We start from the raw sequence: 27,127 nt of genomic DNA on the forward strand, positions 1-27,127 counted from the left end.
AGAGAGGGAGAGAGAGAGACTGACCATGCTCCGCTGGGATTGGTCGAGAGGCTGCTGATGCATTATGGGAACAAAGTGACCAACAGCCCGGTGATTAGCCCAGTGTTGCCACGGTAATGAGTGTGTGTGGGTGTGTGTGTGTGTGTGTGTGTGTGGGTGGTGCCTGAATGTGTGAGTGTGTGCGTGTTGTCTTTGTGCAGTTGTACTGGGCGTACTGTGTGTGTGTGTGTATGTGTGTGTGTGTGTGTGTGTGTGTGTGTGTGTGTGTGTGTGTAGGACAGGTGGTCAGTCAGTAAACAGGTGTTCATCTGCATGCTAGTCAACCTGACTAACCCAGGAGAGAGAGTCTGCTGTGTGTGTGTGTGTGTGTGTGTGTGTGTGTGTATGTGTGTATGTGTGTGTGTGTGTGTGACTGTGTGTGTGTGTGTGTGTGTGTGTGTGTGTGTGTGTGTGTGTGTGTGTGTGTGTGTGTGTGTGTGTTACCTGTCTCTGTATCAGGGCCAGCGTCTGCTCTCCTTCCTCCATCAGTCTCTCTACAGTTTTAGGATCGTCTACTTTCCTGTTGGCCCTGAACGCATCGCGCACCCGCCGCAACGCATAGGTCCTGCAACACACACACACACACACACACACACACACACACACACACACACACACACACACACACACACACACACACACACACACACACACACACACACACACACACACACACACACACACACACACACACACACACACACACACACACACACACACTATTAACATGATGTATTTGTCACTCATTTACTGATGGACAGGAGAGGAAGAGAAAGAGGAAGATGAGGAAATGAGAGGGAGAGGAAGAGGAGGAGAAGAAGAGGAGAGGTAAAGGAAGAGGAGAGGAAGAGGAAGAGGAGGAGGAGAAGAGGAGGTGGAGGAGAGGAAGAGGAGGAGAAGAAGAGGAGAGGAACAGGAAGAGGAGGAGGGGAAGAGGAGCTGGAGGAGAGGAAGAAGAGAAGAGGAGGAAGATGAGGAGGGGAAGAGGAGTAGTAAGAGGAAGAAGAGAAAGAGGAAGAGGAGGGGAAGATGAGCTGGAGGAGAAGAGAGGGAGAGGAGGAGAGGAAGAGAGGGAGAGGAAGAGGAGGATATGAGGAGGAAGAGGAGAAGGAGAGAGGGAGAGGAAAAGAAGAAGAGGAGAGGGAAAGGAAGAGAATAAGAAGGAAGTGTAGGAGGGGAAGAGGAGCTGGAGGGCAGGAAGAGGAAAAGAAGAAGAGGAAGAGGAGGGGGGAAGAGGAGGAGAAGAGGAGAGGAAGAGAAGGATGAGGAGGGAAAGAGGAGTAGTACGAGGTAGAAGAGAAAGAGGAAGAGGAGAAGAAGAGCGGCAGAGGAGAGAAAGAGGAGTAAGAGAAAGAGGAAGAGGAGGAAAAGAAGAGAAGAAGAGGAGAGGAAGATGAGGAGTAAGAGGAGGAGGAGCAGAAGAAGAGAAGAGGAAGAGGAGGAGAGGACGAGAAAGAGGAGGAGGGTAAGGGGAGCTGGAGGAGAGGAAGAGGAGGAGAAGAGGAGAGGAAGAGGAGGAGGGGAAGAGGAGCTAGAGGAGAGGAAGAGGAGGAGAAGAGGAGAGGAAGAGGAGGAGGGGAAGAGCAGGTGGAGGAGAGGAAGAAGAGGAGAAGAAGAGAAGAGGAAGAAGAGAACGATAAGGAGGGGAAGAGGAGTAGTAAGAGGTAGAAGAGAAAGGAAAAGGATAGAGGAGAGGAAGAGGAGAGAAAGAGGAGTAAGAGGAAGAGGAGAAAGAGGAAGAGGAGGAAAAGAAGAGAAGGAGAGGAAGAGGAGGAGGAAGAAAAGCAGAAGAAGAGAAGAGGACGAGGAGGAGGGGGAGGGGAGCTGGAGGAGAGGAAGAGGAGGCAAAGAGGAGAGGAAGACGGGAAGAGGAGCTGGAGGAGAGGTAGAGGAGGAGAAGAAGAGGATAGGAAGAGGAGGAGGCGAAGAGGAGCTGGAGGAGAAGAAGCGGAAGAGGGGAAGAGGAGGTGGAGGTGAGGAAGAGGAGGAGAAGAGGAGAGAAAGAAGAGGATAGGAAGAGGAAGAGGAGGAGGAGGGGAAGAGGAGGTGGAGGAGAGGAAGAGGAGGAGAAGAGGAGAGGAAGAGAAGGAGGGGAAGAGGAGCTGGAGGAGAAGAAGTGGAAGAGGGGAAGAGGAGGTGGAGGAGAGGAAGAGGAGGAGGGGAAGAGGAGCTGGAGGAGAAGAAGAGAGGAAGAAGTTTTACAAGCAGGTCATGAAAAACGAGTCGGTCACAGGATCCACACAGGAGAGTTAAAGTTTAGTTCAGTTTATTTGCAGAGCGATCAAACAGCAATAAAAGACAAAGAAGAAGAAGAAGAAGAAGAAGAAGAAGAAGAACACAGGAGAGAAAGAAAAGGACAAATGTAGCAGCTGAGACACAGAAACCCTCCGAGAGGCCGGAGACAGGAACAGGAACCAACACACAGAGTTCAGCTCAGTTCAGAGACACAAAGTGATAAAACACAGAGGTGAAGAAGAAGAAAAGGAAAAATGACTCATCGATGCTGCGGAGATAAAAACAAACAAACCCTGATTCAACCAGCACTAAAAAATAAATCAGACAGGACTGAAGTGGATAAAATCTGAAACACTGATCGAGTTGAACTGAAAGTGATTTCTCTGCTTGTTTCAGGACAAACGGGAAGAAAAACAAGATCTGAAGCCTGATGATCAGAATAAATCTCTTAACGGTGAAACTTTTTTCCTCTATATAGACTTGACTTAATGTGAATAATCAAATATTCACATTGGTAACACTTTACAATAAGAGTCACTAAGTTAAGGGTTAGTTAATGCTTAATAAACATTAACTAACCCTTAATTAACAGTTAACTAATGTGTAATTTACTAATGGTGTTCATGTTAACTAAGGTATTAATTTATACATTATTTAATAGTTTATAAAGATGGCTATTAAATAATGTATAAATTAATACCTTAGTTAACATGAACACCATTAGTAAATGATTACCAGACACATTAGTTAACTGTTAATTAAGGGTTAGTTAATGCTTATTAAGCATTAACTAACCCTTAATTAATGTACCCATATTATAAAGTGTTACCTTAGCATTTTAGTTTTAACAATTACTTGGCAGGGATGTAGTAGAGAATAAATTCCTTTTCTTTTCAGACTTGTAAATTCATAGCACACATCATAGCAAGTAGCATCAAACTGACATAAGGGGAAAAAAAACTGTAAAAAAATGACTGTAAATATCATTGATTTTGGTTTAAATGGGTGTTTATTTTATGATGATCACCACCAGGAATTGATAGTTTACACACCTTTTAATTTAATTCATTTCAATTTCACTTTCACTGCATATTGGCAATATTGAAACGTTTCATGTCACTGAGGATTTCCACTGTTGTTGAAAACCATCAAAATGTTCCTATAAGAAACCAACGGCAAAATAATTTTGTCCCTTACAAGAAGTGAACACAGGAGAGAATGTAGAAGAATGACTGTTCTGATTATAGTTTCTCTGTTATCTCTCTACCTACAATACAGACAGTCATGGAGTTCTGGACAAAATCATATCTGACAATAAAAAATATTCTCAGATTTGGGTCAGAGAGACAACATCTCATCACATGGGGGTCTGTGGCTCTAATGTGGACTAGATTAGGGGTCCTTGGTATGAAAAAGGTTGAGAATCACTGATCTCGACTAATGATCCTGATCAGGAAACCTCATCAGAAGATCCAGCAGCATCATCAGGATCATCGTCAGTTCCAGTCAGTCTGAGGATCTTCACTTACAGACAAAATGTCTGTTTTCCATCTCTTCCACCCGGCGCCGAGAGACCGAATCAAACCAGAGAGAGAGAGAGAGTTCAGACTCCAGCTGTGAGGTGACGTCAGATCCAGATCCAGATCCAGACCCAGCTAAACCACCACAGCTAAACCTTCTTTATATGACGGGCAGACTTGTCAGAATGGACATTTCTCCTCTCCTGAGTGAGCGCAGACTCCAGCTGTGGTGCCACGCCAACCTCAAAAACAACAAGGCAGGAATATTTTTTGGGAAACTACATCTCTCTCTCTCTCTGTCTCTCTCTCTCTCTCTCTGTGTCTCTCTCTGTCTCTCTCTCTCTCTCTCTGTCTCTCTCTCTCTCTCTCTCTCTCTCTCTCTCTCTCTCTCTCTCTGCCACGGGAGAAAACCTCTCAACACGTCTCTGACAGGCGAGGAGTGATGTGATACCAAGCTCAGTTCCAAACTGATGGAATTTCAGCTTGCAGAAAACACTGAAGACAACATGACGTCAACCTCAGCTATCATCACTACTGTCAGTCTTCACCTTATTCCCATGACGGCCATTTTGAACCCTCAGGATGTAAAACTTACTCTTCCATAGTTAAGAGGGTTTGACTCCACACCGACCTGATCATTATTACATGTTGGAGGCATGTAAAGTGTTATCGTTACGTTTTCCCAGCATGACTCGGTTCCATGAAGGAGACACGACTACTAGGGCTGCAACTAACGATTATTTTCATTGTCGATTAATCTGTCGATTATTTTCTCGATTAATCGATTAGTTGTTTGGTCTATAAAATGTCAGAAAATGGTGAGAAATGTGGATCAGTGTTTCCCAAAGCCCAAGATGACGTCCTCAGGAGCCGAATATTCCAAGCCAAGCAGTTTGAAGGTGAGTGACTCTTAACCCCCCCCCCCCCTTCTACTGTGAGTCAAATAATAATTTCTAGCTAAAGTTTTTCTTATTTAACCGACCGAAGACTTTCCCAAACCATAACCAAGTTCTTTTAGTTTCCTAAACTGAAACCGTTAGCCAACCTGCAGCTGAAAGTGTCCAGTTGTTTTTGTCACAGAATCCACTTCATGGTCATTTTCACACGATTCATGTCCTCAGCGGCTAAATCTGCGTTTCAGAGATGTTTCGTTTTATTCATTTCGCACAAAGAAAATAGTAACAAATAAACACAACATGCAACTAAACACAGATTCTGCAGGTGAGGAAAGAAACCCAGAGGGGCTCTTACAGTATCTCACCGAAAAAAATGAAAACAATATACGATAAGAACGACAAAAAGGAAGACTAGAAAATAAAAAAAACAAAGAAAAGTTGTGCTCATTTCACAACTTTCTATGAGATCACGTTGATTCCCTCCCATACTGAAAACACACACACACACGCTCTGTGGACCTTTGGATAAAACCTCCCACCAAATGTTAGAGATAAATCATCCAAAGGGAGGATGGAGGTTATTTCTTGTCTGTTGCAGACTCAAACTGTGGCGTGACGTCAGCTGTCGATACTGTTGGCCAAACAACAAAAAAAACAAGAAGAACTAACCCACTTCTCAGACTCTCTGGATGCTCTGCTGAAGGCCTGCAGGCACGCCACAAAACACAACAAATCAACCAGTTCAGCAGCAGGGGGGGGGGCGGTGTGTGTGTGTGTGTGTGTGTGTGTGTGTGTGTGTGTGTGTGGGGATCCACGCCGCTCGGTTCTGATCAGCCCTGATTTGATTTTCTGCAGCTTTTCTCAGTGAAACAGAAACACAAAGCAAGAGGCCCCAGATCAATACACCGATGTGCAGTGTGTGTGTGTGTGTGTGTGTGTGTGTGTGTGTGTGTGTGTGTGTGTGCAAGCGCTCGTGCGAACGTGTTTGATGTATGAGTGGTCTACTTTTGTGTGAGAGTGTGTGTGGGTGTGTATTTCCATATGATATACGAGTCGTCTAATGATGTGTGTGTGGGTGGGTGTGTGCGTGCCTGGATGCTTGTTCTGCCTTCTGATTATGTGTGTGTGTGTGTGTAACCTACTGAGTGTGTGTGTGTGTGTGTGTGTGTGTGTAGTGCATCTCTTGGTAAAAGCCCATGCAGCCTCGACTTATCTCAGAAACTTTATTATCACTTCTTCACTTTATACATTTCACGTTTTGGGCGTTCATGCTGACACTAAAAGAATCTCATCATCAGTCTGTGTTTCAGTGGAGAGTTTTAGTGTCCCATGATTTTCCACCCTGATGAGAAGAAAACTCTGGGTGAGACACTGAATATGTAGAATGTTTTGGCACAAATTTATTGAAAACTGGCACAAAATGTCAGCTATTAGTGACTTTAGTCTAAAAATATAGATATCAGCCTTCAAAGACCCACATCAGTCAAACCCAATAGTCAGTTAGCTGCCAAACTTTAGCCACTATCAATTTAACAGCAAGAAAAAACATTTAAATGGGGAGGAATGAAGGAGTGGACCAAAGGAGGAGTTGGAAGGAAGGAAGAAAGAGGAAAGGGGTAATGGAAAAGGATGGAACTAAAGAAGCAAGGGGAAGAGGAAGGAAGGAATGATGGTGAGAAAGAAGGAAGGATGGTGAGAAGGAATAAAAGGACTAAAGGGGAGCAGGAAGGAAGAAATGGATGGATTGAAGGAGGGATGAGGAGGAAGGAGAAAAAGGATGTAACCGAGGGAGCATGGAAGGAAGGAAGGAAGGATGTTGAGAAAGAAGGAAGGAAGGAAGAATGTTAGGAGGAACAAAGGAAGGAACAAAGGATAAAAGGGATGAATGAAGGAAGGAAGTAAGGAAGGAAGCAAGGAAGGAATTAACAACCAAAGGAAGGAAGAAATGAATGGAATGAAAGGAGGGATCAGAAGGAAGGAGAAAAAGGGGGTGAAGGAAAAGGAAGTAACTGAGGGAGCAAGGAAGGAAGGATGGAGGGAAGGAAGGAAGGAAGGGAGGAAGGAAGTAGGGAAGGAAGGAAGGAATGAATGAATGAATGAAGAACCAAAGGGAGCGGGAAGGAAGACATTTATGGAAATAAAAGAGGGATCAGAAGGAAGAAGAAAAAAGGGTGAAGGATAAGGATCTAAGGAAGCAAGGAAGGAGGGAAGGAGGGAGTAAGGAAGGGTAGTAAGAAGGAAGGAGGAAAGGAAGGATGTTGTGAAGGAAGGAAGGATATAAGGAATGAAGGAAGGAAGGAAGGAAGAAACGAAGGAAGAACCAAAGGGGAGCGGGAAGGAAGAAATTTATGGAATTAAAAGAGGGATCAGAAGGAAGGAGAAAAAAGGGTGAAGGATAAGGATCTAAGGAAGCAAGGAAGGAGGGAAGGAGGGAGTAAGGAAGGGTAGTAAGAAGGAAGGAGGGAGGGATGGAAGGAAGGAATTAAAGAAGCCTACCCTACCAAACTTTAGCCACTGCCAAAATTGAGCAACATTTAACCGGTGGCTGGTGTCAAATCCTAATTATTACAAATCGGACCAAACAAAGATCAGGAAAAAACGGACGCACTCACTCCTTTTCTTTTCTGTGTGTTTTTTCCAGCCGCAGACTCAGAGACTACACACTCTGCACTGTGTCCTACAGGCTAATAAAGAATGGATGAGACAGTAAAGTGAAACACAGACAGATGGAGGGAAGCTGAGGAGTTTTCTGCCAAAAGGACGATTGGTTTAATTCTCAGCTCTTCACTCTGCTGATGGAGCGGCTGCACTACAGCTGGCAGGGGAACTACAACCTGACCTTGGGAAGCACTGCATTACCTGGCAAGCTCGCTCTATCGCTCTCTCTCTCTCTCTATCACCTTCTCCTTCTCGCTCTCTCTCTATTGCCTTCTCCCTGGATCTCAATCTCTCTCTCTATCGCCTTCTCCCTCTTTCTCTCTCTCTATCGCCTTCTCCCTCTCTCTCTCTCTATCACCTTCTCTCTCTCTCTATCGCCTTCTCCCTCTCTCTCTCTCTCTATCGCCTTCTCCCTCTCTCTCTCTATCGCCTTCTCTCTCTCTCTATCGCCTTCTCCCTCTATCTCTATCTCGCCTTCTCCCTCTCTCTCCCTCTCTCTCTATCGCCTTCTCCCTCTTTCTCTCTCTCTATCGCCTTCTCCCTCTCTCTATCGCCTTCCCCCATTTCTCTCTCTCTCCCTCTCTCTCTATCGCCTTCTCCCTTTCTCTCTCTCCCTCTCTCTCTCTATCGCCTTCTCCCTTTCTCTCTCTCCCTCTCTCTCTCTATCGCCTTCTTCCTCTCTCTATCGCCTTCTCCCTCTCTCTATCGCCTTCTCCCTCTCTCTCTATCGCCTTCTCCCTGTATCTCTATCTCTCTCTCTATTGCCTTTTCCCTCTTCTCTCTCTCTATCGCCTTCTCCCTCTCTCTCTATCGCCTTCTCCCTCTCTCTCTATCGCCTTCTCTCTTTCTCTATCGCCTTCTCCCTCTCTCTCTATCGCCTTCTCCCTCTCTCTCTATCGCCTTCTCTCTTTCTCTATCGCCTTCTCCCCTCTCTCTATCACCTTCTCTCTCTCTCTATCACCTTCTCTCTCTCTCTCTATCGCCTTCTCCCTCTTTCTCTCTCCCTCTCTCGCCTTCTCCCTCTCTCTATCGCCTTCTCCCTCTCTCTCTCTATCGCCTTCTCCCTCTCTCTCTATCGCCTTCTCCCTCTCTCTCTATCGCCTTCTCCCTCTCTCTCTATCACCTTCTCTCTCTCTCTCTCTATCGCCTTCTCTCTCTCTATCGCCTTCTCCCTGTATCTCAATCTCTCTCTCTATTGCCTTTTCCCTCTTTCTCTCTCTCTATCACCTTCTCCCTCTCTCTCTATCGCCTTCTCCCTCTCTCTCTATCACCTTCTCCCCTCTCTCTCTATCGCCTTCTCCCTCTCTCTCTATCGCCTTCTCTCTCTCTCTCTATCGCCTTCTCCCTCTCTCTCTATCGCCTTCTCCCTCTCTCTCTATCGCCTTCTCCCTCTCTCTCTATCGCCTTCTCTCTCTCTCTCTCTATCGCCTTCTCTCTCTCTCTCTCTCTCTCGCCTTCTGGCCCTCTTTTAGGATTTAAGACAAACTACTAAAAGTGTGAGAAGAGGGAAAGGAAGGAAGGGAGAGCAAAAAGGAGGAAAGTGGATGGAGAGAAGAGATAGGAGGTAAAGAAGGAGGAGGGGAGAGAGAAAGAGGAAGGAAGAGACAAGGGAAAGGAAGACGGAAAAGGAAGGAATGAAAAATGAAGGAATGAAAGGAGTCATGAAGGAAAGAAGGCAGTAAGGACGGAAAGAGGGAAGCAAGGAAGGAAGCAAGGAAGACAGTAAGGGAGGAGGGAAAGCCAAAGAGAAAGAGTTGGGTGAGGGAAGCAATGAAAGAAGGAAAGAGAGAAGGAAGAAGGAGTTAAAGGGGAGGAGATGAAGGAGGGAGAGAAAACAGGAAGCGAGGAAAGGTGAGAGTAATTAGGGAGGGTAAAGGAAACGGAGGGAGGAGGGAAGGAGGGAAGTCATTAGGAGGGAAGGAAGGACAGACGGACGGACAGAAGGAAGACAGATGAGTAGAAAGAGTCTCCCAGGCAGTTTGGAACAGAGAGAGAGAGAGAGAGAAAGTGAAGCAGAGGAAGAATGAAGAGTGGAGGAGGTGAAGGAGCAGAGGCTCAGCAGGCCGCCTGCAGCCTCCTCCATCAGCCTGATGGATTCAGCCTCCATCAGCCTGATGGATTCAGCCTCCATCAGCCTGATGGATTCAGCCTCCATCAGTCTGATGGATTCAGCCTCCCTCTGCTAACGAGCCGGCTCATAACGAGCAGGACGACGGACGGAGGGGAAAAAAAAGAACAACAAAGATATTAGAAAGAATGCTGAGAATTATTAGCAATCAGGGTTTGGGAATTAGCAGCAGCCAGCGGCCCGGTCCGGTCCGGTCCGGTCCAAAACCTCAGGATGGATGAGTCAGGACGCCCCGGTGTATAGGCAGACTATCGTGTTACAGCCAGTTTAGTTTAGTTTCAAGACCGATGACGCCCCCTATAGGTGAAAGGTCAGCCAGTTAACCCTCCTCCTCCCTCTGGGGCACCCACAGACCCCAGAGCTATACTTTTTGTCATATCTCACAGGTGCTTTATTTGTGCTTACTTTGTCAATCAATTTGTTCCTAATGACTTCATATCACTGTTTTCTGTTTCTGTTTTAATTAGTGCTTTTTAAAAAATACCAATGTATCGGGGTGCTGGGGGCCCCCGGTCAAAAGCACCCAATTCCGCCTATGCAGGTTTATTAGATGGAACTATTTATTGAGTTCATGTTTGCCATGGGTCCTAATGTAAAGTATCACACACTGTCAGAGGGGGTAGGGGCACATTTTGAAGGAGACAGACACAGATGCAGCAGACACAGATTTCCTCATGTGCTCTGTGACCCTAAATACTGCTCTTCCTAAGGTAAGATGATGTCAAAGTCACAAATACAATACATCATTTAATTAACTGGAACTTCCCTAAAATAATAATGATCTGTTTTTTTTTTTCAGATGACATTAATTACATAACTAATAATGTTTTGAGAAGAAATAAGTTAACATTTTGCTATGATGGTTGTTTCTTACAGTAGTTTATTCTTGAGGTCCCCAGGGACCCCAGTTGGTAGTCCTTGTATCTTAAATACTGTATGTTGGTAGGATGAGGGTTAACTACCCACTGAGCAAAAGACGTGATTTCAACGTTGCGTCTATGCTTTAGCTCTCATATAGCCCAGGATCATTACAGCTATGTATAGACCTATTTTAGACCAAGCAGTAAATACATTATCACAATGAATAAACATCTGTAAATACCAAAAATATGCACCAGAGAAGTCCTGTAGACTAGCCTACAAGATAATTATCTGAGCACAAGAAGTCATTTCAACATTGTGTCTATGCGTAGCTCTCATATAGTCCAGGATAATTTTGTCTATGTATAGACATCTAATAAACTTTCACTTTTCAACCCCATTTAAACTTAATTTAGCCTAGACGGCTATGGCCATTTAGACGTGTTTTAAACGTCTAATCAACGTAAAATTGCTCAGTGGGTAGTGACTGCTTATTTGTTTATTATGAGGATCCCCATTAGCTGTGCAACAGCTACTCTTCCAGAGGTTCACATGAAGAGGAAGGAAGGAATGAAGGACTCAGGTAAATAAGAAAAAAGTTAAGCAAGTAAATGAGCAAGCAAGGAAAAAAGGAATGAAGGAAGTAATGAAGGAAAGAAGAAAATAAGTAATGAACTCCCAAAAACATTATATCTTCATCAGGGATATCAGATATAATATCGAGAGAAAGAGAGAGAGAGAGAGAGAGAGACAGAGAGAGACCTGTGCACATGTGAATGACTATCATTTTTTTTTTTTACTCTGCACTTGTGTGTAATCTGCATGTGTGTGTGTGTGTGTGTGTGTGTGTGTGTGTGTGTGTGTGTGTGTGTGTGTGTGTGTGTGTGTGTCTCGTCACTGAAACTTCAGAGGGAATTCTCCATGTGATCTGGGGGAGATGAGAAGAGAGGACGAGAGGAAGAGAAAGAAGAGAGGAGGAGAGGAAAGGAGGAGAAAGGAGGAGAGGAAAGGAGAAAGGAGGGGAGGAAAGGAAAGGAGGGGAAAGGAGAAGGAAGAGGAGGAGAAGAGGAGGAGACGAGGGGAGGAAGAGAGGAGATTTCCGTGATCACTTATTCATCAGAAGCCTTTTTCAGCTCTGAATACTTGACAGCTTGTCTCCACACACACACACACACACACACACACACACACACACACACACACACACACACACACACACACACACACACACACACACACACACACACACACACACACACCGTCAGTGCTGACGTACTGTTAGTTTGCCTGGAATCCATTGGGGAAGAGTTATTTTTAATAGAGACAGAAAGACGGAGGGAGAGGGAGAGAGAGACAAAGAGAGAAAGAGAGAGAGAGAGAGAGGGGGGAGAGAGAGGGAGGGAGAGAGAGAGAGGGGGGGTGACATAAAGAGGACAGAGAAAGAAAAAGACAAAGTGAGACAGAGGGAGAGAAGAAGAGACAGAATTAGTCGCAGCGAGGGAGAAAGACAAAGAGGGAGAGAGACATAGAGATTAACAGAGAGAGAGAGAGAGAGAGAGAGAGAGAGAGAGAGAGAGAGAGTCAGTTGTTGTTGTTTGTTATTATTCCTGTGCAGAGAGATGACCTACTTCTGACAGTCTGCTTCCTCCTCTGCACCGAGTGTCTCTTCCCTTTCTTCTTCTTCTCTTTCTCCGTTTCCTTTTCCATTTCCCTCTCTGTCTCCTTCTATCCATCTCTAACACAATAGATTCATACCTGGCAGGGCTTTTCCTGGTTTAAAGGTTGTTTTGTTTTGTTTTTTGTTTTTTTTTTGGGTCGGGCCCCTGTCATCAGGACCAGATGATGTCATATACGCTGATCTGTGTATTAGTGTCGTCAGCCGGATCGATTTTTCAAGATGTCTCGCGGTTTCATCACAGTAAACCTACAGGCCGTTCCTCACAGGCTTCACACACACTGCAGATACACACTGTTGTCTCTCCTCACTGGAGCCTCACACAGTTTGTCCTTAAAGGATTCGGCCGACTGGTGTTTTTAAATACATTTCTTATCGTCAACAAATCCTATGAAAACTAGAAGGGCACTCGGAGAGCGCAGACCTCCTCCAAGGTAATCGTGCTGTTATTGCTTGTTCGTGAGTCGGATCCGGATCCGCTCCAAAATGTAATGGGTTCTTCCTTGGCCCATGCTACACCCTTCCACCAAGTTTCATGAACATCGGGCCGGTAGTTTTTCCGTAATCCTGCTAACAGACAAACAAACAAACGGCACTGAAAACATAACCTCCTTGGTAGAGGTAACAACAAAATCAACAAAGCGTTTGCTCTCCTCCCGTTACTTTCTCACTTCCCTCGTTCCCTTTTTAGCCGTCAGCCCGGAAGTCATTGGCTCCAACTGTAAGCTAAAAACCTTTAAACACAGCTCACAAAGACATAGTTTACAGTTTAAAAATTGCTGTCACCATGAAAAGTCAGGCTGTTGTAGTTATTATCAAATCAAATTCAAATGGGAACAAATTCTTCATTACCGCCGGGGACTATTTTCTGTGCTCCGGAACTACTTTCCTGAGATCGCAAAGTGTTTACAGCCGGCTTATTAAGTTGTTTGAGGAAAAAGTGGTCCGGCCCGGTGCATGGTGATGAAATATGCTGCAGAGCAGCAGCATGGCTCTGTGACGGGTTTTTAATCGTTTTTTTAATACAATGGAGTTCTATGGCTGCTGGGACATGGCGGCATTGGGACCCGGATACATGGACCAGACTTCTCAGCAAAATTTTCATAGGATTTGTTGATGGTAAGAAATGCATTAAAAAACACCAGCCTTATCCTTTGAAGCAATACTCTACTTAGTTTAACATGGGGGTTATTAAGAAAACCAGAATCTAATCTAGTAAATGAACAATGACAACCGCTCAACCGCTTTGAAAAAAACACTTTGTTAGTCTATTATTTCTTACAAAAATGATAATGAGCGAACCTTTGTGACGCCACAAAGTTACGGAAGTCCAAACGGCTCGTTTAGAGGCTCGCTGCACTAATATGGATTGTGTGGATTTAGTTTTGATACTTTCACCATGTTTAGATAGACCATCCAACTCCTTTATCATCACAGAGGAGAGGGGAGTCCTGCTTTACATGATATGGGACATTTAATAACATAAAAACATGAGTTTGTGTACATGAGAGAAAATGATGTCTGTGGGTCTCTCACCCGCTGCCGCCAAAATCTCTCACCTGGCAGGACGACAGGTGACCAAAACTCCAATAAACAAGCTGCTTGTGAGTCATGTGACTTTTTTTTTCAACTGTAATTGGGCAGCGTGAATCTTAAAAAAAAAACTACGCAATATGCACACGAGAAGCAGAATCATTATCACAAAAGTTACAAAAAACGTGAAAAAAAACCAACCAATAACCAGTTAGAGTTTAGTTATTACTAACCAGCGCCACCCGCTGGTTGGAGGACTGCACTGCACCAAAAGTTAAACAACTCAAAGTGATTTTTTTCTATTTTCCTAATTTGTTTTTCTTGCCATATATTTCCTTACATGGATGGAAAAACCCTGTGTGGTCTACATCATCTCTAGCTCTCTTTTTATCTCTGATAAATCCTCCGGCGCTCTGACTCTTGTTTTATACCTCTCCAATATTTGTTTTATCCTTCAGGGCTTTCTCTCTCTCCCTCTCTCTCTCTTTTCATACCTCTGTTCAGCTTGTTATATCCGTCTGTGTTTCTGCTCTCCAACAGACAAATCTCTCTCTCCCGCACTGTAACTATGTCCAATTTTGTCAGAGAGTTTTGCATCTGTCTGCCTTTTTCTTCCCCCTTCACCGCTTCACAGAACAGTCGGCTGTTTAAGAAACTTTCCCCCCCCATCTTCTTCTTCTTTATCCACGTCTCTCTCTTCTCTCTCCCTGTTCTTCTACAAAGACGATAAACAGACTTGTTATCCGTCTCTTCACCTCTTCCAGAAGAGTCTGGCGTTTCAGAAACTCAGTTTATCCACCTCCAACTGACTTCTCTCCATCAACATTCATCCTCATTCTCTCTCGCCAGTCTATAAATATGTTATCTACATCTGTAAAACGATGAGGTTTAATGCTTTTTACAATGTACATTTACGTTTTTATGTACGAAACCTTCTGTACATAAAGCATGGCCTTCTGTAGGTTTGTTAACGTGAATACAATGCACATTTTGCACATCATATACAGTTGAGGTCAAAAGTTTACATACACTTATAAGGGACATGTATGTCATGGCAGTTTGGGGATTTCAATGAATTCTTCAGTTATTTTTCTGTGACAGAATGATTAGGAAATGTACCTCTTTGTCACAAAAAACAAACACAAGATTGGTTTCTTTTATAAATTTGTTGTGGGTCTTCTGAAGGTATGACAAAATCTGATGGGTCAACAATATACATACAGCAACTTATATTATAAATTTGGTGGCGTAGAAAGTTCTAAAATGTAATTTTACTTCATGAGATTGCCTCTTAACTTAAACAAACCCTATAAATAGGGTTTGTTTGACTGCACTCATTAGATTGAGCCACAAACATCACAACGGGAAAGTCCAAAGAGTTCTGTACAGATCTGAGAAAGCGCATAATAGATTTACACAAGTCAGGAATGTCACTTGGGGCCATCTCAAAGCAACTTCAGGTCCCGGGATCATCAGTGCAAAGAATTGTCCGTAAGTACAAAGTACTGGGAACAGTGGTCTCTTTGCCAAGCTCTGGAAGAAAACCCAAACTGTCACCCTCTGCTGAGAGAAACCTGGTCCAGATGGTCAGATGTAATCCAAGAATCACCAAAAAAAAAAAAACAGGTCTGCCATGATTTAGAAGCTGCTGGAACACAGGTGTCGCTGTGCACAGTCAGCGAGTTCTACATCGCCACGGGCTGAGAGGCTACCGTGCGAGACAGGCACCTTAAAGCTCGACTAAAGTTTGTTGCTGATCACAGGGACAAACAAAAAAGCTTCTGGGGGAGAGTTTTGTGGTCAGATGAAACAAAGATTGAGTTATTTGGCCACAATGACAAGAAGTATTTGTGGAGGAGAAAAGGTGAGGCATTCATTTCACAGATTGGCCAAAGGGGGAAGTGGCTTCTCAGTAAAAGGCATGTAACTTCAGAACGGATTCACGGAACACCATCAGACTCTGTGGCCAATCAGAAGACAGAAGAAGAGGCAACCCCTCCATTATTCGTCCAATCAAACAACATGGAGGCACTGGAGAGCTCATCTCCTGTTTAGACAGAACCGACCTGCTAATTTTTCCAGAACTTGGTCCAGTGGTAGAATATCAGCTCTAATGGAAACTGAACAGATAGAGAGCCGATTGGTCATGTGGTGTTGAGATCATCAGATCAAATGATTAAAAGTGTGTAGAATGTGAACAGGCATATCTCATGTCCCATTCAGGTCCAGTCGGGAAAATGTGAAACCAGTTGGTGATGAAGCATGGAAGATTTATTACAAGTTTTTGGTGAAAATCCGACATGTGGAACTGGAATATCTTGACGGTTGCAGAGTGCTGGTGGAGGTATGATCTCTACTGAGTGACATCTAGTTTTAATAATGTTTCCACCCATTTCATACTGCTTATATATATACCGTATTTCCTCTAATATTGGCCCGGGCCTTTATTTCCCTCAGCTGCAGAGGGTCCCAGGCCTTTATTGGAAGCAGGCTTATATTAGAGACAGGCCTTTATTTCTAATTCCCTCTGTTTGATAAGTATATTTGCTCATATTTTAGTACGAAGCCTCCTTGTTTTCTGATCTGCTTCTGTTGGGGTTCGTTAGGTAGCCGTTTTTTTGTTACTGCGACGCATTACCGATAATTACGGTAATCGACGACGGCACGCTCCGGAGACTTCCTCCGGCCGAGCCGTCTCGTGGCATACCGCCATCTTGTGGCACTTGGATGTTACTACAAACTACAGTTACATTATATAACAGGCACCAGGAGTTTACCGGTATCCACCGTTGTTTTTTCCTTTGTTTTTTTCCCCGGCCTGTATTTGGGGCCGGCCTTTATTTGTTCATGTCGACCACGGCCCCGGACATTATCGGAGACCCGGCTTTTAATTGACTAGCGGCCACTATTAGAGGAAATACGGTACTTATACATACTGCTCATAGTTTCTGTATAATCCCATCTTGTAGCCTACATTTTCTGCCTTTTGCCTCAGTATATTATATTGCTATAATTTTGAACAACAATAATGCTGCAATCCATAGTTTTCCCAATACTTCTCATTCATTCATTTGTACCATGCAAACGCAATGTCCCGGGTTCAAATCCAGCCAAGGATCTTTCTCCCATGTCAGCTCTCCCTCTCTGTCCCAATCTCTCCCCCTCTTTTCTCCCTCTACTTTTGATCTGTCCAAAAAAGGTGAAAAAGGCGACATGTTCTGGCTTCCATCAGACCGTGATCTCCGAAGAAAGATTGTGAGATTGAGCGCCGGTCAGGAGCATCAGCGGCAGTAATGCGGGCCTTGTATCGCACCGTGGTGATGAAGCTGTCGACTTCCCAGCTGATCTTCGTCCCGTCCCTCTCCTGTGGTCAGGAGCTTTGGGTAGTGACCGAACCAATGAGATCGAGGATACAGGAAGCTGAGATGAGGTTCCCCCCCGCAGGACAGCCAGCCTCGCTCTCTGTGACAAGGTGAGGAGTTCAGCAATCCAAGTAGACCGCTGCTAATCCACCTTAAATCTCTGTGTAACTCTGGTAGAGTCTTGGGTCGTGTCTCTTCCTCCATGATAAAACCCCCAAAATCAGTGATTCTGTGATCTGTTGCTCCGGTAGAGGAGACTGGAGAATTGTGTTTTTTTTTTTTTATCTCTCCATTCACTGCCATTGTCTGGAGGAACAGTCTGAAAATCACTTCTAGCACATAAAGGAACGCCGACAAAGCAGATTCTGACAATATATATAAAAAAACTAGTCCTGCTGCTGAATTGTTTTGAAGTGAATCTCTTTCTTTATGTTTATTAAACCTTTCAGTCTGAACAAGTGGAACACAGAAATCCGGTCGGAGGAAACTTATGATGATGGAACGAAGAAAATAATACGTTTACCAATAACTGTAAGTAGGCAAAAAAAAAAAAAGCGAGACACTTGTTTTTTTGTATATTGGCAGAATCTGCTTTGCCAAAGTCTTGTCTCCCACTTCCCCCCCTCCCATTTATTATTGGTAAACGTATTGTTTTCTTGCCCTGACCTGAATAAGCAGCAAGAAAATGGATGGATGGATGGATGGATGGATGGATGGAGCTCACATTGTCAGTTGTGTATGTTTTTATAACCCCGACCGGATATATTCTTGTTTTATTCTATTTCTATTTGTTTATATTCTATTTTTCCTTGCTGTACTCTGCACTATTTGCAACGACCCAATTTCCCCACGATCACGAAAGTTTCATCTTGCAGCTTGCAGAGTTTTCCAATTCACCTAAACCCCGTCCCTCTCTCTCTCTCTCCCCTTTCTCCCCTTTCTCCCATGCAGTGCGAAGGGCCTCAGCTGCTGTCTTACTGTTCTGAGAGAGAGAGAGAGAGAGAGAGAGAGAGAGAGAGACAGAGAGAGAGAGAGAGAGAACAAAATACAGCCTCCAGCATCGTCTGGCTGAAGCTTATTCAGGTCATTTCTACCACAACCCAAAAAATACAAACGTTTTCATCACAAACTGGAGCTTTGAAGGGAAAGCCCCACCCTGAAGCAGGGCAGGATTAAAAACATATCGTTTCTTTTTTTTAGCCTTTCTATTTTCCTAAAACAGGAGAGTGGGCAGTTTTTAACGTTGTTCTCTTTGTTTAGACAGCAGGGAAGAGCAGGAGAGACGAGAGAGAGAGAGAGAGAGAGAGAGAGAGAGAGAGGGAGAGAGAGAGAGAGAGAGAAAGAGAGATTTGATTCTACTATCTTCAATCATTAGTCTGATGAACAGCCCCGACCTGAAGACATCACATGTAGTGTGTTAGGGCCACACAATATTGCCAAATAATCATACTGCCATTATTCTGCTTAAACGTGCAATTGCGATATAAATTACAATACAGTATACAGACAGATTTTTCAATATTTTAGATTTTTCTTTTATTCAGACTGAACGTCCATCTGGTTCCACTCCATTATTCAGTTGAGATTTCCTATTCGTTATCCACTTTCTGTGTGTGTGTGTGTGTGCATCCCTAGTTCCAGCTGAGTACAATGAACAATGATCGGCTTTACCTGCTCATCATATCCACATTACTTATTACTGATTACACATTACTGATTACTAATGATCATTACTAATTTTCACAAATTTCTGTGTGTAAATATATGAAGACACAAATACTCATTCCCACAAAATATCGTCACATTATCGATATCGAGGTATTCAGTCTAAAATATTGTGATGTTAGATTTTGTCAATATCGCCCAGTAGGGCTGGGCAATATATCAATATTATATCGATATTGTGATATGAGACTAGATATCGTCTTAGATTTTGTTTATTGTAATTAATGTGAAATAACTGAAATGTCACTTCTTCCTGATCTTAAAGGCTGTGTTACAGTAAAGTGACACAATTTTATGAACTTTCAGCCTAAAGATCATTACTCATTTTCCAAATTTCCTTGTGTAAATATATGAAAGCACGAATACTCACTCTCCCCAAATATCGCCACATTACCTAGCCTATATGGAGGTATTCGGTCTAAAATATTGCGATATTTGATTTTGTCAATATCGCCCAGCCCTATTCGCAATATCACAACATCGTCACCATCTCATTCTTAGGGTTGGGTATCGTTTGGATTTTAACGATTCTGATTTAAATTCCGATTCTGCTTATCGATTCCGGTTCTTAACGATTCTCGATTACAATTCTTTGAGGGGCAGGGTCAAAACATGCTTATTTCACAGAATTTTTTTTTTTTTTTTTTTAAATATGACTTTACACAAGTCATATTCAGAAACTTCTAACTTCTAAAACAATAAAGACCTGGGTATTTTTCAAAGTGTTTGTAAGAGTCACAGTTCTCACTCCGGTATGGCCGGTATGAAGAAAGGTATGTATGTTGTCTGTCAGTGCTGGATTAGTTCAGAGAGCTAATACCTTTAGTAAAAACTCGACTGCAGCTACCGGACTTTTAGATCGCTAACGCTTTTAGCATAACTCAATGGAGTTGAACATAGCGAAAATTAGCATCACGGCTAGCAGACTTTTAGATCGCTAACACTTTTAGCATAACTAGACTTAACTGCATAACTAAGAAACAGGAAACTTTTTCTTCTTCTTCTTCTTCTTCTTCGTTGGTTTTACTGGCGGACTACAAACCAAAGGTGCATGCCGCCACCACGGAAACTGAAACTAGCGCGAGTGAAATCTGTTTAGGAACCGGTAAGCAGAATCGAAATTAAGATGTCTTAATGATTCCTTTGGAATTGGAATTTTGGAACCGGTTCTAATTTGGAACCGGTTCTCGATGCCCAACCCTACTCATTCTACTGAAAGACAATAAAGGACAATAGTGAATTATGGCCCAGCTGTAGTGTGGACTCTACTGTGTTCTGTATTCTGTGCAGCACCTGGTCCGGCTCAGCTCAGTCCAGGATGTGTGTGTTTTTTGCTCAGCTGGGACCGAGTCCTGCGTCAACATGCGGCGGGAGAGGCGGCGGACCGAACCGCTCGGCGGTCTGCGGGCCGGAGGAGGGAAGTTATCTGATTTGGAGCGGGAGGAGGCGCCGGCTCATCTGGACGCTCAATAATTCAACACAGAGGAGGAGGAGGAGGGAGCAGGGAGCAGGGAGCTCTCTGATGTCCGTGTGGAGGGGGTGGGGGGTGGGGTGGGGTGTTATGACAGCTTAAGACGCTGTCCCTACCTCACCCCACACACACACACACACACACACACACACACAGGTCTTAGTAAGTACAGGGTCCCACAGGTCTACACTGATGACGACAGCAGCTGGCCTAGGACGACGGAGGAGGAGGTGGAGGAGGAGGAGGAGGAGGAGGAGGAGGTGGAGGAGGAGGAGATGAAGATGAAAAATTTGTAAAGCTTTATTGGTCCTGTTACACAAATCTGGATTTTGGTTTTTCGTTCTTTCAGAAAAGTTGGTTTCATGATCAAACTGTCAAAGTCCTCCTAAACTGCCTTCCATTTAGACCAGAGGTGGGGACTGGAGTCATGACTTGCTGCATGAAGAGAAGACTTGACTTGACTTGACTTGACTTGGGTTCTGGTGACTTGGGACTTGACTCTGACTTGTACTCTGATGACTTGAAAAGGTTTCTAAAGTCTTGACTTGAGATCTTGTGTTTGTGTAAATGACTCAGATTGAAAGTGATGAGATTTGTTCCAGCAGACGACTGAATTTAAATTCTGTTTTCTGAATTTGTATGGAATGATTGAATTTATTGAAGTTGAAACTGATTATAGAAATCAAACTCATGATGCTCTTACCAAGTTTTTATCCTATTAAAACCATATTGCATTGAAAAGTCCTAGATATTTAGTTTTCTTTAAGATATGAAATTGATACTGGACTCTTGATTTGTTCTGACTTGACTTGCTGTTCTACATTTAGACTTGGGACTTGACTTGAGACTCGCACCACAGTTCCATCATCACAACGTTATTTAGCAGTGTTTACAGAATAATATCCATCCACCACTCAGACAAAATAATTAGACTGATATTAAACAATATTATTAACTTTCCAAAAACAGAATGAACCAGATGTCACTCAGTATACTTCATTCCTCCACCAACACTATGCAGTTGTCAGGATATTCCAGTTCCACATGTTGGATTTTCACCAAAAGTTAATAATTTCTTCTACTAGCCTGTTTCACATTTTCCTGACTGGACCTGAATGTGACATGAGCTCTGCCTGTTCACATTCTGCACACTTTTATCATTTGATCATCTGATGAGCAATCAGCTCTCTATCTGTTCAGTTTCCATTAGAGCTGATCTTCTACCACTGGACCAAGTTCTGGAAAAATTGGCAGGTCGGTTCTGTCTAAACAGGAAATGAGCTCTCCATATTGTTTGATTGGGCCAGTGATGGAGGGTTTGTCTCTTCTGTCTGCTGATTGGCCACAAGGTTTAATGATAATGTGAATTAGGGCTGGGCGATAATTCAATATTATCGTTTATCGTCTTTCAGTGGAATCATATTGTGATGATATGAAGATATTTTGATATCGTGACACATTTCTGCTGTCTGAATTAATGATGACAAGCAAATTTTACTTAAAAACTCAGATAAAATGAGGTATGGTAGGAATATTATTTGAATATTTCTGTTTTGTTTGACATCACACCTAACATCACCATTTGGTTCAATGAGATGAACATTCATTTGATTATTTAACATGATTTTGCATACATGATCCATATCGTGATATATATTGATATCGAGAAAAATGATTATGATTCCTTATAATTATCATTAGGACTGGGCAATATATCAATATTATATTGATATCGTGATATGAGACTAGATATCGTCTTAGATTTTGGATATCGTAATATCATGATATGGCATAAGTGTCTTTTCCTGGTTTTAAAGGCTGCATTACAGTAAAGTGATGTCATTTTCTGAACTTACCAGACTGTTCTAGCTGTTCTATTATTTGCCTTTACCCACTTAGTCATTATATCCACATTACTGATGATTATTTATCAAAAATCTCATTGTGTTTTGTGAAAGCACCAATAGTCATCTCTACAATATTGTCACAATATCGATATCGAGGTATCTGGTCAAAAATATTGTGATATTTGATTTTGTCCATATCGCCCAGCCCTAATGTAAATCCATTCGCACGTTATATGCCTTTTACTGGGAAGCCTCACCTACTGCCACGCCCCCCTTTGGCCAATCAGTGTGAAAAGTAAATCAGTTCTTCCTCGCCACATGACCAAACTTTCCACAAAGTTTCATGCAAATCGGTTGCTAACTTTTGGAGTTATCTGGCAGCAGACAGACAGAGAGACAGACAGCTCTCCTCCCCCGCTCCGCTCCGCTCCGCTCGGCTGGCGGAGGAAAACAGATCTGACAGAATTAAAAAAGACAAAAGAGCGATATGAAGCAGCAGTGAAAGTGAAAGCTGAAACAAGGACACCACAGTAATAACAAAGTCAATGAGACTATTGAGAATACAAGTCAATAAAAATGAGATTTAAAAAAAAAACAGGCGCCGCCCGCTTCGAGAGATGCAATCCAATATTAATCCAATATGAGCCTCGCTTCATTCTGACAGTATGAGCTTTGACTTCGGCAGCCTGGATTGATTCCAGAATAAATCCAGGAGGAGTCACGGCCGGTCAGGAGAGAGAGAGAGAGAGAGAGAGAGAGAGAGAGGCTGAGCGGTACGGCAAGCCAGACGGGTCAAAACGTGTCACTTATGCCTTTCTCACATAACAAACGCGTCTGATATCGACCAATCAAAACGATTTCACTGCCAGACTGGCCAATCACATTATTTTTTGTACATCGCCTTCCATATGTTATCATGATGAGAAATGGAGCGTGTTTGATAGGAAAGCCAATCTTGTTATATAGAATTTCTGATCAATCAGTGTATTTCTTATTGATTCACCGCTGACCTTGATGCTTGGATATTGCAATTCACTTCTGTAGTCAATCATCATTTATAAAGAATCAATACGAAATCCACTGATTGGTCAGAAATATACAACAAGATTGCCTCTCTTATCACACATGTTCCATTTGTTGTGATACATGTATGATAACACATAGTTATTATTATGCAGGTATGATAGGTTATGGTTCTTATCATTTTATCTCATTTTATTTAACCAGGAAGCCCCATTGAGATTAATAAATTTCAGACTACAATAAAAGCAAAGGATACAAGAAACAGCATAAACTAACAAAACATTTTAAAAAGAAAAAAAATCCGCTACACAGTTGAGAAAGTTAATTAATAAAAATAGTGACATTCTGATTCGCTTCCAATTCTTTCATTTTGGATTTAAAAGCATTTAGCGAGATTAACTCAAAAGGTGCAGAATACATAAACAGCCCTTTTCCAAACTCTTTACATAAATCATAATCACATAATCATAAATGAGAGGAGACAAGGAGGAGAGGAGAGGAGAGGAGAGGAGGAGAGGAGAGGAGACAAGGAGAGGAGAGGGGAGAGGAGAGGAGAGGAGACAAGGAGAGGAGAGGAGAGGAGGAGAGGAGAGGAGAGAGGAGAGGAGAAGAGAGAGGAGAGGAGACAAGGAGAGGAGGAGAGGAGAGAGGAGAGGAGAGGAGAGGAGAGGAGAGGAGAGAGTAGAGGAGACAAGGAGAGGAGAGGAGAGGAGAGGAGAGAGGAGACAAGGAGAGGAGAGGAGAGAGGAGAGGAAAGGAGACAAGGAGAGGAGAGGGGGAGAGGAGAGGGAGGAGAGGAGGAGGTTATAAATTCTAGTCTACAGAATAGAATGTGATTGTTCTCTGAGAGTGGATTCATTTTGAAATATGTTTGTTGTGTAGGTTACATGTAAATGCAAACACGTTTTGACCCTTTTGTCTTGCCGTACATGTTGATCCGTCACGGTTCAGTTCCTGCAGGACGGAGCAGCAGGAGGCCGGCGGACCAATCAGGTCACAGATCAGTTAGAAACCAGACCGGCAGCTCTGGACCTGATGCTGCAGAAACCCCACGACCCTTCTGTCTGATCAATATATTAGTTTGCTGATGTATCGGTTTGGCCTTTCGTTAAATATCTGATATCAGCCAGTCAGCGTCATCCACATCTGATATGATGGAGGAATTTAATTCTTTCTGCTTATTTTGGATTAATTAGCTCTTGTTAGCCATGTTGATTCATCAGAACACTGTAACACAATGAAAGGAAAAACCAGAGCAGGGAAAACAACAGGATTTGATAAATGAGATGTTCAAAACTTTGTATCAGCAGACCGCACAGACAAGCATGAAGTATCCACATAGGAGCCTTATAATCCACATGCAGTACTGAAACTGACAGTGGACAACACACACACACACACACACACACACACACACACACACACACACACACACTAAAATCTAGGGGAAACACTCCAGAGGCAGGCTGAATAGTAAAGGTTTGTAGAAAAGCATTAGACACTTAGGAATTAGAACTCAAATAGGATTAAATAATTATCATACAGTTGTTGAGATTCAAGATGAGTCACATATCAAGTAGATTTTTCTTAAAATTTAGGCTTTCTGTATGCTAATTACCTCCGCCAAGGAGGTTTGTATGTTTTCGGTGCCGTTTGTCTGTCTGCAGGATTACGGAAAAACTACTGGGCCGATTTTCATGAAACTTTGTGGAAGGGTGTAGCATGGGCCGAGGAAGAACCCATTACATTTTGGAGCGGATCCGGATCCGACTCACAAACTTTGCATATCATAGCAGACTGGACTATTGGCCTTGGCGGAGGTCTGCGCTCTCCGAATGCCCTTCTAGTTTGTTTGTTTGTCAGTTTGTTTGTCTGTTAGCAGGATTACGGAAAAACTACTGGCCCGCTTTTCATGAAACCTGGTGGAAGGGTGTAGCATGGGCCGAGGAAGAACCCATTAAAATTTTGGAGCGGATCCGGATCCGACTCCCAAACAATCAATAACAGCACGAACCTTGGCGGAGGTCTGTGCTCTCCGAGTGCCCTTCTAGTTCATGATGTGGCTGTTAGGACACTGAGCATTGCATAATGACATCCATTTACTGAACATTCCTCTAGAGGAGTGGAAACAGAAGCCCACTGTAATGCCAGATACTTTTAAAATTTAAAATTGTAGTCTTAAATCCTAAGTTTTTATATTAAAGCTGTCTTTGGATTTTTGTTGCTTGTTGTTTTAGAGGATTCTATGGATGTTATGTGTTACTGTCTGTCCTGCTTTCTGACATCAGGGACCATGTTGGAAATAAGTGTTCTCACTTTTACTTGTTATCCCTTGGATTCATTGTCTTCTATATCCATTAATAAAATCAACCAATCAATCAATCAATCAGTCAATCAAGTGGCTACATATTATTTTAACAGAAATAGGCAAGTCATGGGATCAGGGAGATGTGAACATGATAAGAGTGGAGGGGTAACTACTCCAAACTTGGGGTGAATTCCTATGTAACACAGTGTCTTGGATGAATACTGATGCTGCCACTCACTGTCATCTCATTCTGAACTGACATTCTGAACGGCTTCAACTGGTTCCTTATCTTGCACAGTGTCCAATACTGTGAACAATGCATTTGCAATACAACAAATGTGCCACATTTGTTCAAATGTAACTTCATACACCTCTGAATATATACAATACTTAATACTATACAAATGCAGCTAAACTAAAGTCCCTGTAGGAATATTACAGTGATACCGAAGGAGAACAGAATTAACTAAGTACAGTAAGCTTAAAAAAAAACAGACACTCTGCAAGTTCCTATAGGAACAATATAATAATACTGTAACCATAACTACAGGAGGTAAAAATATCATAAAGTACGATTAGGTCACTATCAACTGACTGATGAGTACTACAGACGCACTATAAGTGCCTATAGGAATATTATAGCGATATCACAGGATGTAAAAATCCCATAAAGTACGATTAGGCCACTATTACAGACTATAAACTCACTACTGAGCACCATAGACACACGATAAGTCCTTATAGCAGATTATAGGAATACTGCAGTGAAACCATAGGAAATAACCACACAACAAAGTACTACAAGCTCAGTATAAACCACACACACTGTAAGTCCATATAGGAATATTATAGTGACACCACAGGAGGGGAAAACAAAAGTATAGACTCACTATTGAGTACCATAGACACACAATGAGTCTTTACAGCAGATTATAATAGGAATACTGCAGTGAAACTATATGAGGGAAAGACACAACAACGTACTACAGTATCAGACACACTGTAAGTCCCGATAGGAGCATTACAGGAATACAGTAACGGTTTGTTTATCCGCTGAACAGCCATGACACTGACCGAGGGCATGCCAGCTGTCAGGCGGGCTAATGATGTAAACACAGCCGTTAGCTAGCGTTAGCATCTTTTAGCCGTTTCCCAAGCCGCCGACGCTGCGGCTGAACCGGCTCGCAGCGAGACCCGTTCACCGTGTCCAGGTGTCCGCTTACCTGTAGTTGTACGAGGGGAATTTCCCGCTCTCTCTCAGAAGCATGCGGTACAGAGAAATCACCTGGGCTCTCGTGGACGCTGCCATGTTGCTAACAACGCTACGACCTTCGGCCTCAGGACCCCGAGGACCCCCGAGTCATATGTGTTCAGAGAGCGCCTGAGCAAAAACACGAGCCTCGTCCTCGGGTTTCTCTTCCCCGTATGTAAATTTTCAACGTAATATTCACAATCACAGACGGTTATGTTAGAAATAACGCACAGTAAAAAATGTTTATTCAAATTTAAAAGATGGTCATAATTCAATACACACAGGCATATACTCCGTCCTCTGACAGCAACCCAACGCTGCAGTGTGACATTAGGTGAGTTACATTTGCTGCTTTTTATTCCCCTAATAATTCATGTTAACACGTCACTGACACGTTATTATGAATGAACGACACTGCCTGGTTATAGCGGCTAACTTCAGAACACACAACAAGAATATTTCGGGCTTAATTAGCACTTCATTTAGCCTCCTATGTCCTTGTTATGGAGAAGCATGTTAGCTGCTGTGCTACAAACACACTAAGTTAGCCTGGGCTGTAGTACTGAGCTGCATTGCATCTTAAGTTTCTAAACA

At 43.1% G+C, this 27,127-nt stretch overlaps 1 protein-coding gene across 1 annotated transcript; it reads right to left on the reverse strand.

Moving 5' to 3' along the window:
• Nucleotides 1-483: 483 nt before the first annotated feature.
• Nucleotides 484-26,608, reverse strand: lyrm4 (LYR motif containing 4; the record flags this gene model as incomplete). Its single annotated transcript, XM_071527922.1, has 2 exons — nucleotides 26,505-26,608; nucleotides 484-604 (listed from the first exon to the last, which is right to left on the reverse strand). Coding segments are annotated over exons 1-2 (207 nt in total), but the record flags the coding sequence as incomplete, so codon positions are not given.
• Nucleotides 26,609-27,127: the final 519 nt, after the last annotated feature.

The sequence above is a fragment of the Centroberyx affinis genome, unplaced genomic scaffold, assembly GCF_046629955.1.
Source record: "Centroberyx affinis isolate AG114_WGS23_722 - 3 ecotype Tasmania unplaced genomic scaffold, CSIRO-AGI_Caff_v1 ptg001587l_1, whole genome shotgun sequence".
Taxonomy (NCBI): Eukaryota; Metazoa; Chordata; class Actinopteri; order Beryciformes; family Berycidae; genus Centroberyx; species Centroberyx affinis.